We start from the raw sequence: 12,187 nt of genomic DNA on the forward strand, positions 1-12,187 counted from the left end.
TGCCACAACACTGTTTTATATGCACAAAGACCTGGTATTGCATTGGCGTTAAACACTGTTTCTTGTTCCTTGCTGTGGTGGGCAAGACAGAGAGCTCCAGAGCTCTCAGAACTTCACTAAGCTACAATACCCAGAATTCCTTGTGGGCCATTGTGGTAGCTAAAGTCTACATGAGTCTGTAACATAGGTAAGTTATGAATCCATAATATAGATAATGCTTGAGAGTTTCCCCTTTTAGGGATGTCAAATTTCAAACTTACCAATATTTTCTGCTGTGGGCAGTTCCTACAATCATAGAATTGTATAGTTGGAAGGGACCTTGAAGGTCATCTGGTCCAACCCCCTCAATGCAAGAATTTCAACATGCAGTTCCACCATCCAATTTGAAACCATACCAGTCCCTGCTTAGCTTTGCAAATGTGAAAGCAGTTTCATTGCTACATCACTAGCAGAACTTCCCATAGGTCCAGTTCTAGAATTCTTTACAAAGGTCCACTTCATTGTGATGTAACGGAATGAAAATGTGTAAGATCGAAAAGGTAAACCAAAGCAGCAATTGGAAGCATTGCAGCTCCAATGACGGGGTGGAAATAGCTTCACATTTAGATGCTTTTGGTCACCTCTACATTCCTTGGCCTCTTGCCGTTATCTTCAGACCAGAAAGAACCTGTGACACTTCAACAATGAACCAGATTGTGCCATCCCTTTTCACAATCCTTTCTGTGGAGTTATCATGCTGTCCTAGAAATGCATTTTCAGGTGAGCTGAAATTGGTCTTTCCCATAACTCGGCAGCAGAACCCACTTAGGTCCTCTGAGCCAAAAGGAGTGGGGCCAAGCCACTGTCCCCATGCAGGGCTATTCAGGGCAACCTGCTTATTAAGCATTCATCCTGATTTGCTTGAGCAAAGGTCAGAAGGCATTGCTTCAAAGCAAGTGTTTTCCCACTCTCCCCAGTATGGTTTCCCATTACTTTCCTTAAGCAAAACATCTGATCTTTGGGGGAAGTGGGTTTGTTGCTCAACACCTCCAAGTCAACTATAATTGTGTGATCTGAATTTACCAGTATGTGAAAGAACCCATCCAAAAATAATAAGAGTCTGGAAGTGCCTTCATCACCTTTCTTTCTTTCTTTCTTTCTTTCTTTCTTTCTTTCTTTCCCTCACACACACACACACAGCCTTCTCCACCCACCCATCAGAGCATGCTGGGATGTGAAAGTTTAAATTATTCTTCCACAAACAATAAGATCCCACCATGTGTCCTCACACCCACTGCCCAACTACACTGGGAACAACTGGGGAGTACACAGATATTAGCCCTATTTGCACTGTGCATTTAAAGCAGTATCATGTCATACAACTTTAAGCAGTTGTGGCTTCCAACAGTTTGTAAAGAAAAACTTTCCCGAGCTAATCTCCCTTAGGCAGGGTTCATAATGTTCTGTCCATCTATGTAACATGGAATCTAGTACTCTGTGTGATCTTCTGACAAGGAAATAGCATGCTTCTTTCCATTTTGCAGATTACAGCCACATCTGAACTGTACATTTAAAGCAGTATCACAACACTTTAAACAGCCATGGCTTTACCCAAAGTATCCTGGGAAAAGTAGCTTAAGAGTGCTGAGGTTGTTAGAGACCTCTATCCCCCTCACAGAGCTACAATTCCCAGAGTTTGCTGGGAACAGGTATTCTGAAGATTGTAGCTCTGCAGGGGTAGGGCTCTCCTAGCAACTCTCAGCATCTTTAACAGCTTCCAGGATTCTTTGGTGTAAAGCCATGGGAATTTGAAGTTGGATGCTTTAAAAGTACAGTCATACCTCATGCTACGTTTGCTTCAGGTTGAGCGTTTTCAGGTTGCGTCCCGCGGCGACCCAGAAGTACAGGAAAGGGTTACTTCCGGGTTTCGCCGCTCGCGCATGCGCAGACGTGCAAAATGATGTCATGCGCATGCGCAGAAGCAGCGAATCATGACCCACGCACACGCAAACGCGGGTTGCGTTCTGCTCATGTTGCGAACGGACCTCCGGAACAGATCCTGTTTGCAACCAGAGGTACCACTGTATATGCAGATGCAGCCTTGGTGTGTTCATGTCTTTGTCAGCTGTTCCCAATGCCTATAAGCTGGACAGCAAGGAGACAGCAGCGGGCGCACAAATCTATCATGTCTCTTCTTGGTCATTTCTTTCCTCGGAAGGTTGATAGCACCCTCCTACCAAGAGATTTTCCCTTGCAAGTGTTTCCCTCCTCACATTGGCCTTATAAGGTAAATACGGAGCTGGGAACTTGTTCTTCTGTCCTAGCTTGCTTCTAAAAAATTAGATTATGCTCCACATCCTAGACTAGAACCTCTAGCCTTTGGCCAAATGTGGCTATCCAAGTCTCTCTTCCTGGCCTTCAGGACTCTTCCCTGCCATGCTCCCTCTCCTGAAGCTATACCCCACACCAGCCCTGCTACACATGCTCCTCAGTAAGAGCTGTTCAACAGTGGAACTGTCTCCCTTGAGAGCTGGTGGGCTCTCCTACCTTGAAGGTTTTTAAGCAGAGGTTGGGGGGCCACTGTCCTGAATGTTTGAGATTCCTGCATTGCAGGAGGTTCGACTGCATGACCCTTGGGGTCCCTTCCAACTCTACCATTCTAAGTATTTTTGCCTGGCCAAAAATTGAATCATGACTATGCTTACCTGGATGGATGATGGAGAGGGTGGTTTTTTATGGGGGAGGGGGGGATGCCATGTGGCCCCTTAAAGGTTACCAAAGAGGCATTGTGGCCACTATGCAGGAAAAGGTTCCTGACCCCTCTTCTACAGCTTGCTTTCCAGTGAAGTCATCCACTCCCCCTCTAAATGTTTTAGCGCCTTTCAAGGCATACGAAGAGCTTGGGAAGAGTCCTCCAGCTCCAGAGGCCAATGCTGGGACAGTTCAGCCAACTTCGGAATCACTTCTGGAGTTTATGGGTGAGATGATTTGTGTGTGTGTGTGTGTGTGTGTGTGTGTGTGTGTACAATAGACTGGCTAAATAAACTTCCATGTACTACTATGCATTCCGAAAATGTTTAAAACTTCTGGGCAGGCGGGGGGTTAAGACAAATATGTGGCTAATGGATTTGGTTAGGAGTAGCAGAACTCTCTGTCACTAATCATACATTCCTCGGGGCAGGGGCAGGGGCAGTCATTGGGATAGTACATGGGTAGGACCAACTGGAGGGCAGCATCTGTACTAGTTGCCGATCTGCTATCTGGCCACATTCAAGGTGTTGCTATAGGTATATAAAGCCCTTAACAGCTTGGGACCAGTTTACTTGCAGGATCTCCTTAGTCCCACTAGGGAGATTTGTCTGGTGCCTTCCTTGTATATCTTTAGGTGCCAGGCCAAAACATTCCTCTTCAACCAGGCCTTTGGCTGATTATTATTTTACAGCCTTTTAAATGTGTTTGTGAGAGAGGGGTTCTTGTTTCGTTGTTTCTGTTTTAACTATTTATCTGTTCTTTTATCTTGTATTTTAACCTTGTGAACTTGTCCCGAGATCTTTTGATGAAGGGCGGCATATAAATCTAATAAACAAATAAATAAAATCTACTTCTCATTGTGTACCACTTGGATTTTTAAAAATGAAACCGAGATACAGATTTTTATAAAATGAATGTTTGGGGCTCACCTGATAATGTCTTGTCAAATGATCAGTAATGCCCTATGCCTTTCTACTGCCCACAATATCATGCGAAATGCACACTGAAAAGTCTTCTTGCATGAAAGGATTGTAAAAATATTAGCCATACCTTAGCAACTGGCCACTTTTAACTGTTGTTGAACTAATAACTTCTCAAAATGCATGTTAATGCACTTAATGTTGCTCAATTAATATTAACGCACTTCTCAGATTTGGATCTTACTGTGTCCAATAGTTTTCTTGTCTTCTTGATCATGTCTTGCACTGTTTCAACCTGTTCTTTTTGTGGAAGTCAGAAGCATCCCACACAAGACTGGACTCTCTCCACCGCATGTTCTCTTGAAAAGATCTATCAACTGGAACAATGGTAAATGTGTTTATTTAACTATCTCTTTAAGAATGAGGGAGGGCAGGTACAATGCTTTGCTACTGTATGTCTCCTGGAACAAGGTGTGGGAAGGGTTTGATGGGAGACCCTGTATTGGAAAATTTTCAATGTCTAATGTTTTACAATTTTTTTATGTGTTGTAAGCCACCCAGAGTGGCTGGGGAAACCCAGACAGATGGGTGGGGTATAAATAAAATTATTATTATTATTATTATTATTATTATTATTATTATTATTAGGAGATAACGTTTTAAGGGCATGCAATTTCCCAATACATATATGTCTATGCTGAGATCTAATTGTCATGCAACATTATTGGAAGTTGCATTTGTTGTACTCCTAAAAACAACTGGATAGCAAGAAAGGGGAGTGATTCAAAGGTTTAGAGAAGGTGTGTGGTACAGCCCTCCCAGGTGTGAGAATTTCATGTTTGAATGGTTTCACACACTCACACCCCCACTACCATCTTGCTAGGATTTGGTAAATATATTACAGAAAGAAATAGCCTAGCAAGACAAAGAAAACATAAGTTTATTGCTCATGGCAAGCAAAGCTTTACATCTGGCCAAGATGGAGTGCAGAAATTACACTGGCGCATGGCAACTTATACGGGGACTAACTAGATTGGAGAAGCAAGAAGGAAGGAGACAGTGAGAAGATGTGATCTGCTTTGCCAACAATTAGTTACTTAAAGAGAAGGAATCAGTGAGGGAAGTATAGGTTGCCTTTCAGTCTTCCGCCACCAGCTGGTTCAGGTAGCTCATTGCAAGGACTGCTACTTCCAAAGTGGGCAATACCACCACTGGGGGGCACTGGAATGACCCAGGAGGCAGTAGTAGCCTTGGAGGGGTGTTGAATAAAAATAAGAGGGTAGTGGAAGCATAAAGAAGAGAAGAAATTTTTTAAAAAACCGTTTGTACAAGTTTTATCTGTTGTGTAATGATGCTTACTGCCAAGTCAGGAGCCGTTGCAGGGACGGCAACAATGGCTCCCCTGGAAATTGCAGTTGTACTGGAGGCAGAGGATTTTCGCAGGCTTGGGTGAACCCTATTTGGCTTCAGGCAGGGCCAGCAAGTGGACCACAGCTTTCCTCCCTATTTGGCCAATGGCAGGCGGACTGTAGTGCTAGGGGGCCCCTGCGGTGGATTGGACTGAGCTGGAAGGTTTCACTTTGGTCCACCCCATGGGTTTTTAATCCTGGGGCCTGGTCCACCTCCTTGCAAAATTCAAAGAAGTGGGTGCCTGGGTTTTGGTTCCCATATTGCTTCAGACAGTGTGAAGTAAGTAGAGCCACCTTAAAATGAGAAATGATATTAATTTCTCCTCCATACCATGGTTCTGCTGGCTGAGGTTGATGGAAATTGTAGTCCCAAACATCTAGAGGGCACCAAGTTGGAGAGAGCTGGTGTAAAAGAGGTCGTGGGTGCATGGCTCATGTTGCTTTCTTTAATTTACAGTGATTCCAAACCGGCCCGCCTTCGCAAAGATTGTTGTTGAAGGTTCTATAGGCTTTGGTTTTGCCTTTGTGATCGCAATTGCTTTGTGGTGTCTCCTCTCGTAAGTATGTCTATTTTTAAATAATAATTTTCAATTAGTTTTTTTACGTGAAATTTGAAGTTATTCAATTCACTTTTGATATAATAATTTCTTACATTTTAACTTCCCATTCTGACGTCCGTGATGCTCCTGTTGCAGTCATTTATCTGCTGCCATAACTACCATTTATTTTCATAATATTCATTTAGTTATTCTCCTCCCCTTGCCTATAATTCAAATCCTGCTCGCAATTTCATTTGACTATAATTTTTCCTTAAATGGTTTTTAAAAAAATACCCACGCTTTGACAAAGTTCTCATCTTTTTGGTCTCTTATTTTTGCTGTCAATTTTGCCATCTCTGCATAGCTCAGTAACTTTAAAATCTATTCTTCCTTTGTTGGAATTCCTCCTTCTTTCCACTTCTGCACATACAGGATTCTGGCTGTGGTAGCAGCATACATAAACAATTTAACCTTTTTTTCCTTCTTCTTTTTTGCTCGATGTTTGAGCATCACCCTTGCATGTGGCAACTCAAAGGTTCAGTCCCAGAATCTCTAGGTAGGACTGGGAATTATCCCTGCCTGAAACCCTAGAGAGCTGCTGCCAATCAGTGTTGACAGTAGTGAGCTAGATGGACCAGTCTGACTCGGTATAAGGCAGATCCCTATATTATTGCTGGATAAATGTTCATTACCCATAGTAGTAAATGGGCGTTGGCCAGCAGTGCTTTCACATCTCTTTCTCTGAGGGGTGATGGCACACTTGCTGTTGGGAGGCGGGGTTTCAGATGCCTTCTTCCTTTGACGAACTTGCTTCCTCTTCCAGTGAATTGGTAGGTCGACTGAAGGGGGTTAACGCTCGTGGCAGGCGCCTTCTGGCACAAAATTTCCTTTTGAGGCAAGTCCAGGAGGAAAAAGAGGCAGCCAGGAAAAAACTAATGGAAGAAAAGGAATATGAAGGCTTAACTAAGACAGGTAAGACTGTTGTCAATGATGCACCTGTAGACCTGAGGTGGAAAGACTTCAGTATTGTCAGATCTGCTTTGATTTTTACTAGAAACCTACCAACCGGTGCCAGGTGCAAAAGAGATAAGGGACTCCCCAGACAGGAATTTTATTGTGGGTATATTGTGCAACAATAGTAGTGCATTGGGGTTCCTTTGAACACCTTTCTGTTCATGATGCTATCAGGGTGGTCCTATGTAATTCCACATTCCATACTGTTAGTGCCTTAAAACATGCACACGAAAAGCATTTCCACCTACAGAAGTTTTGGGGTGATCACACTGCTTCATTTCCAGTCAGTGTGTATCCCATAATTTTCTGCTGAAATCCTAATCTACCTCTTGAACTAATTTACAAAACTATTAACACATTTTTACAAGCGTTGAATGCCACAACATAGCAAGATGATACAGAGAATGAGAGGGAAACTAATAACCCCCCTTTCAAGGCTTCCTGGATCCAACTAATCTGAGGAGACCAACGTCCAATATGAGATTCCTTTTAATCATTTATGGACATTTAAGAACTTTGAGAGAAGTCTTCTCCCTTGGTTTAAACATGATTGTTTATGCTTTACACTCAGCAGGAAGGTCTATTCATAAAGAAACATGAAGTTTTCTTGTTTCAGCTTTCTTTTGTGCCCGACGTCAAATCAGTCTTCTGGACCCCATCTCTTTGTTATTCCACAACAATTCCCCTTTAATGAATCCCTGTGAAGGGCTTTCATTGATTATCAGCAATCCTCTAACTAGCACAGATGTTGACACGTCCTGAGAGAAATGTCTTCAACCCCTTGCCATCCTCTGTGTGAGTTTTATCTTGCCTTGATCTGCACCCATGGGCGAATCGCTTTCTCGCCTTCCAAAGGGGCCAAAAAAGGCTAATTGGGTACACTTTGGGTAAAGGTAAAGGGACCCCTGACCATTAGGTCCAGTCGTGGCCGACTCTGGGGTTGCGGCGCTCATCTCGCTTTATTGGCCGAGGGAGCCGGCGTACAGCTTCTGGGTCACGTGGCCAGCATGACTAAGCCGCTTCTGGCGAACCAGAGCAGCGCTGGAAACGCCGTTTACCTTCCCGCTGGAGTGGTTCCTATTTATCTACTTGCACTTTGACATGCTTTCGAACTGCTAGGTTTTCAGGAGCAGGGGCCGAGAAACAGGAGTTCACCCCGTCACGGGGATTCAAACCGCCGACCTTCTGATCAGCAAGTCCTAAGCTCAGTGGTTTAACCCACAATGCCACCCGCGTCCCTGCACTTTGGGTACACTTGTCTAATCAAAAGGCTAAGCCCAAATTAGAATTTCCCATAGCCCCCAAGTTTCAGGTCCAGGAACCAATATGTTGAAGAGTTCTAATAGGGGCATTTGGGCAAATGAACTATTTTGATTCTACAAAGCAGCGATTCCTGCTTAATCGAAGCATGTATGTTTCTGTGTTACTGTTAACTTGTTTCACATGATGCTTCTCCTGAAACCATTGGATCAATGGGGAAGACTGGCACATGTGCCAACATTAACCACCACCCCTCACTCCACACATGCAAACTTTAAAACAAAAACACAACAGTCCATTCTTAAAAATCATTGTTGAATTCTCTGTTTATTTCACACTTCCAGCTTTCTCTGACACTAACATTCACTTGCTTATAGTTCCCTTTCGTTTCAGCAAAAGTCAACAGAAACCTAGGCATACACTACTGTACCCAATATACAAACAAAAATTCCTGTACCCAATATACAGGCATGCACACACACAAAGAAATAACTAAGTTAAACCTTGCAAAAGAGCAAATTGTCCTCTCATATGGACCCTGAAATGACTAGAACCACACTTACTGAAATAATCAAACAAATGAAGAAAGAGAGTGCCTTTGAAGAAAGCTTACTCGGGAGTAAAAATTACCCATTGAAGGTTTTGCACAAAAACAGTAAAGGATGCCACAAAGGCTTAATACAACTTAGAGGATAACAAAGCTTCAGAATTGACACGTGGGTCAGACATTGATGGGCTAGCCTAGACTTTTTTGTAAACAATTAAGCTACCAAATACATTTAAACCTTGCCCCCCTCCCTTCTCCAAAGCAGGTCACAAAATCAGTGTCACCTTTTAATAATTATCTTAGCCAAATAAATCCAAGTCAGAACTCAACCTCAGATAGACAATGCCTGCAGATGAAAATTCTACATTCTGACAAAAAAAAATTACTCACTTCTTCTAGTCATAATTCCTCCTAGTATTTCCCAAATAATTCTTATAAGCTTTTAAGGAAATAAACTCAAATGAAAACCGGCTACTTTACACTCAATTTTAACTCTCAGTATGAAAATCACAGTGGAGCACTCTTCTACTGTCTCCTGAGACAGATGGATGTCAACAACAACATTGAACTCTGCAGGTTACTGCTGCAGCTTGGAATATGAGTGCATGTTTGCCCAGCTGACCTACTGTAGCAAGAAAATTATTATTATTATTATTATTATTATTATTATTATTATTATTATTATTATTTCACCAAAACTACAGCAATTTAAAACTTGGAAATATAGTGTTATGAGTTTGTGGGTGCTAGACCACTATGGTCTCCGAATCAAGCATCAGAATTTAATCTGTTGTTGTTGTTGTTGTTGTTGTTGTTTGTAAAACAAATAAAAATAAATAAAACAAATAAAAATATAAAAGAAGAAGAACTAGGAAATAGCCAGGTTGATTAAGAGGGGAGCAAAGGATTGATTACCTAGTCCCTTCCAAGGTGAGCTAAGCCTGGCAGAACAGCTTTATGGTCTTACGTAACTTCATGCATTAATTAGATTTAAGCATGTTGGTTATATGAGGCTTATTGTCTCACAAAACCACTCAGGAAACTGTAGCTCTGTAGAGGGAGTAAGATTCTCTTAACAACTCTCAGTGCCCTTAACAAATTACAATCCCCAGGATTCTTTGGGGGGAAGCTATGGATGTTGAAACTAGAATGACACTGCTTTGTATGTACTGTATTTTTCGCCCTATAGAGCGCACCGGCCCATAGGACGCACCTAGTTTTTTTTTGGGGGGGGGGGATAAAGAAAAAAAAATATCCCCCCCCAGGCACGGGGCTGGGGCGGGGGAAGCCCAAGCTTCCCCCAACCCCAGCCCCCAGAACAGGCTGCTATCCGCAAGCCTTGGGAGCCCGGCGGGAACTCCTGCAGTCTCCCCAGGCTTGACTATACAGTGGTACCTCGGGTTAAGAATTTAATTCGTTCTGGAGGTCCGTTCTTAACCTGAAACTGCTCTTAACCTGAAGCACCACTTTAGCTAATGGGGCTTCCCGCTGCCACCATGCCGCTGGAGCACAATTTCTGTTCTCATCCTGAAGCACAGTTCTTAACCCGAGGTACTATTTCTGGGTTAGCGGAGTCTGTAACTTGAGGCATCTGTAACCTGAAGCGTCTGTGACCTGAGGTACCACTGTACGAGCTAAGAAGTATGAATTGTTGGGGAAGGATCTAGAAGACAATTGTGTATTGGGGAGCCTCTAATGTTTTGCTATGTTTTGCTGTGTTCTGTTATGTTTTGCTGGAAGCCACACAGATGCATGGGGCAACCCAGTCAGATGGGTAGGGTACAAGTTATGGGGTTTTTTTGGTTTGTATCATTCTTATTATTATTATTATATTATTATTATTATTATTATTATTATTATTATAGAAACAAGGAAAAAGAAAATAATGGAAGAGGAGGAGGAGGAGGAGGAAGGAGGATATTCTGTCCCAGAAGGAAAAGCAAAGAAAAAGAAGAAAGGGAAAAGGCATGCAATAAAGAAGAAACTAGGTAAAATTAAGAAGGTTGCAAAATCAGAAGCTGTGCAAAAGCACATTGGTAAAATTAAGAAGGTTGCAAAATCGAAAGCTGTTCAGAAGCATATTGGTAAGATCAAGAAAGCCGCAAAATCGAAGGCTGTTCAGAAGCATGTTAGTAAGATTAAGAAGGCCGCAAACTCCAAGGCTGTTAAGAAGCACATTGGTAAGATTAAGAAGGCTGCAAAATCGAAGGCTGTTCAGAAGCATGTTCGTAAGATTAAGAAGGCAGCGAACTCCAAGACTGTTCAGAAGCACATTGGGAAGATTAAGAAGGCCGCAAAGTCCAAGAATGTTCAGAAACACATTGGGAAGGTCAAGAAGGCAGTGGCATCAAAGGTAAAGAATAAGAAAGAGGAAAAAAGTAAGAATGAGAAGAGCTCTAAAAAGAAGAAGGAAGGTGAGACGAAAAGTAAAAAAAGCTCACACAAAATAGCGAAACATAGGAAAAGTGAAGAGGATTCTGAAGACTCTGACTAGCAAGCGCAAAGACTGGAACCAGGTGGCCAATGGGGATTGGTCAAGAGCAGGCAGAGTACAGCATCATCCTAAAAGGAAAGTGAAGAGGGCTGGGGCACAGGTGGCCTCACATCAGGGGTAGCCAAAGTAGTGCCCTTCAGATGCTACTGGACTACAGCTCCCATTATCCCTGGCACCATTGGCCAAGACAGCTGGGGATGATGGGAACTGGAGTCCAACAACATCTGGAGGGACACCACATTGGCTACCCTGCTTGTATTATTAGCCTGGTCTTGATGACAATGGAGGGACTTCCTCTCTGAGAACTTCTTCTTCTCATGGCAGAGAACCTTGTACTGCCACCTACAGATGAAATACAAAAGATTGAAATTCACATCTGAAAAAAAGTGTCCAAGGAGTATGCTTTCCCTGCAGTAATGAGTGGGAGCCTCTTTTCCCAAAAATGGAAAAGCTGTATTTCAGGAGACTTACCGTAATCATTGTTTAAAGCAGTGGTTCCCAACCTTTCTTTGCCCATGCCCCACATAAGCATCTCTAAAATCCTGATGCCCACCCCCTGTGACATATAATTCTTATTACAGTGGTACCTCGGGTTAAGTACTTAATTCATTCCGGAGGTCCGTTCTTAACCTGAAACTGTTCTTAACCTGAAGCACCACTTTAGCTAATGGGGCCTCCTGCTGCCGCCGGAGCACGGTTTCTGTTCTCATCCTGAAGCAAAGTTCTTAACCTGAGGTAATATTTCTGGGTTAGCAGAGTCTGGAACCTGAAGCGTATGCAACCTGAGGCACTGCTGTATTCAAAAAGTGAATTCCTATTCACGTGGAGGAAGCCCAAAAGGCCATTCACTGTTAATAACTCATTCTCAAATTGCCCCCCCCCCTTTAAAAATCAAATTGCCCCCCTGTGGGGTGCATGCCTCACCTTGGGAACCATGGGTTTAAAGGCTTGGCACTGTCCCTTCTGACTTTATTAGTTCTTTATTCTAAATATATAGGGTTGCATCCCATGCTAGACCTACTCAGAGTAAACCCACTGAAATTAATGGACATAGCTAACAAGTCCATTATTTTATTTACTCTGAGTAAAACTTTGTTGGATGCAGTCCAGAATATCAGTCAGTAACATGCTATAAAATGTGTGTCAAATGCAGGTATTCCACAGTTACCCAGTGACAACAGCTGGTGGGCATCGTTTTGGCAAAATGGCCTCAAGGGCAAATTCTGACCCCCTAGTTGAGCAATGACTGGCCCATGAGCTGCAGTGCCTAGCTA

General features: G+C 42.9%; 1 protein-coding gene across 1 annotated transcript; it reads left to right on the plus strand.

Moving 5' to 3' along the window:
• Nucleotides 1–515: 515 nt before the first annotated feature.
• On the plus strand, nucleotides 516–11,286 carry LOC310669026 (uncharacterized protein; the record flags this gene model as incomplete). The annotated part of the gene is made up of 6 exons (XM_083422494.1): nucleotides 516–759; nucleotides 2,856–2,957; nucleotides 3,964–4,038; nucleotides 5,517–5,616; nucleotides 6,422–6,570; nucleotides 10,285–11,286. The coding sequence occupies 6 exons, from the start codon at nucleotides 516–518 to the stop codon at nucleotides 10,911–10,913; spliced, it is 1,299 nt and encodes a 432-aa protein (XP_083278620.1). The 3' UTR covers nucleotides 10,914–11,286.
• Nucleotides 11,287–12,187: the final 901 nt, after the last annotated feature.

The sequence above is a fragment of the Podarcis tiliguerta genome, assembly GCF_965153285.1.
Source record: "Podarcis tiliguerta genome assembly, chromosome: Z".
In the NCBI taxonomy this organism is placed as follows: Eukaryota; Metazoa; Chordata; class Lepidosauria; order Squamata; family Lacertidae; genus Podarcis; species Podarcis tiliguerta.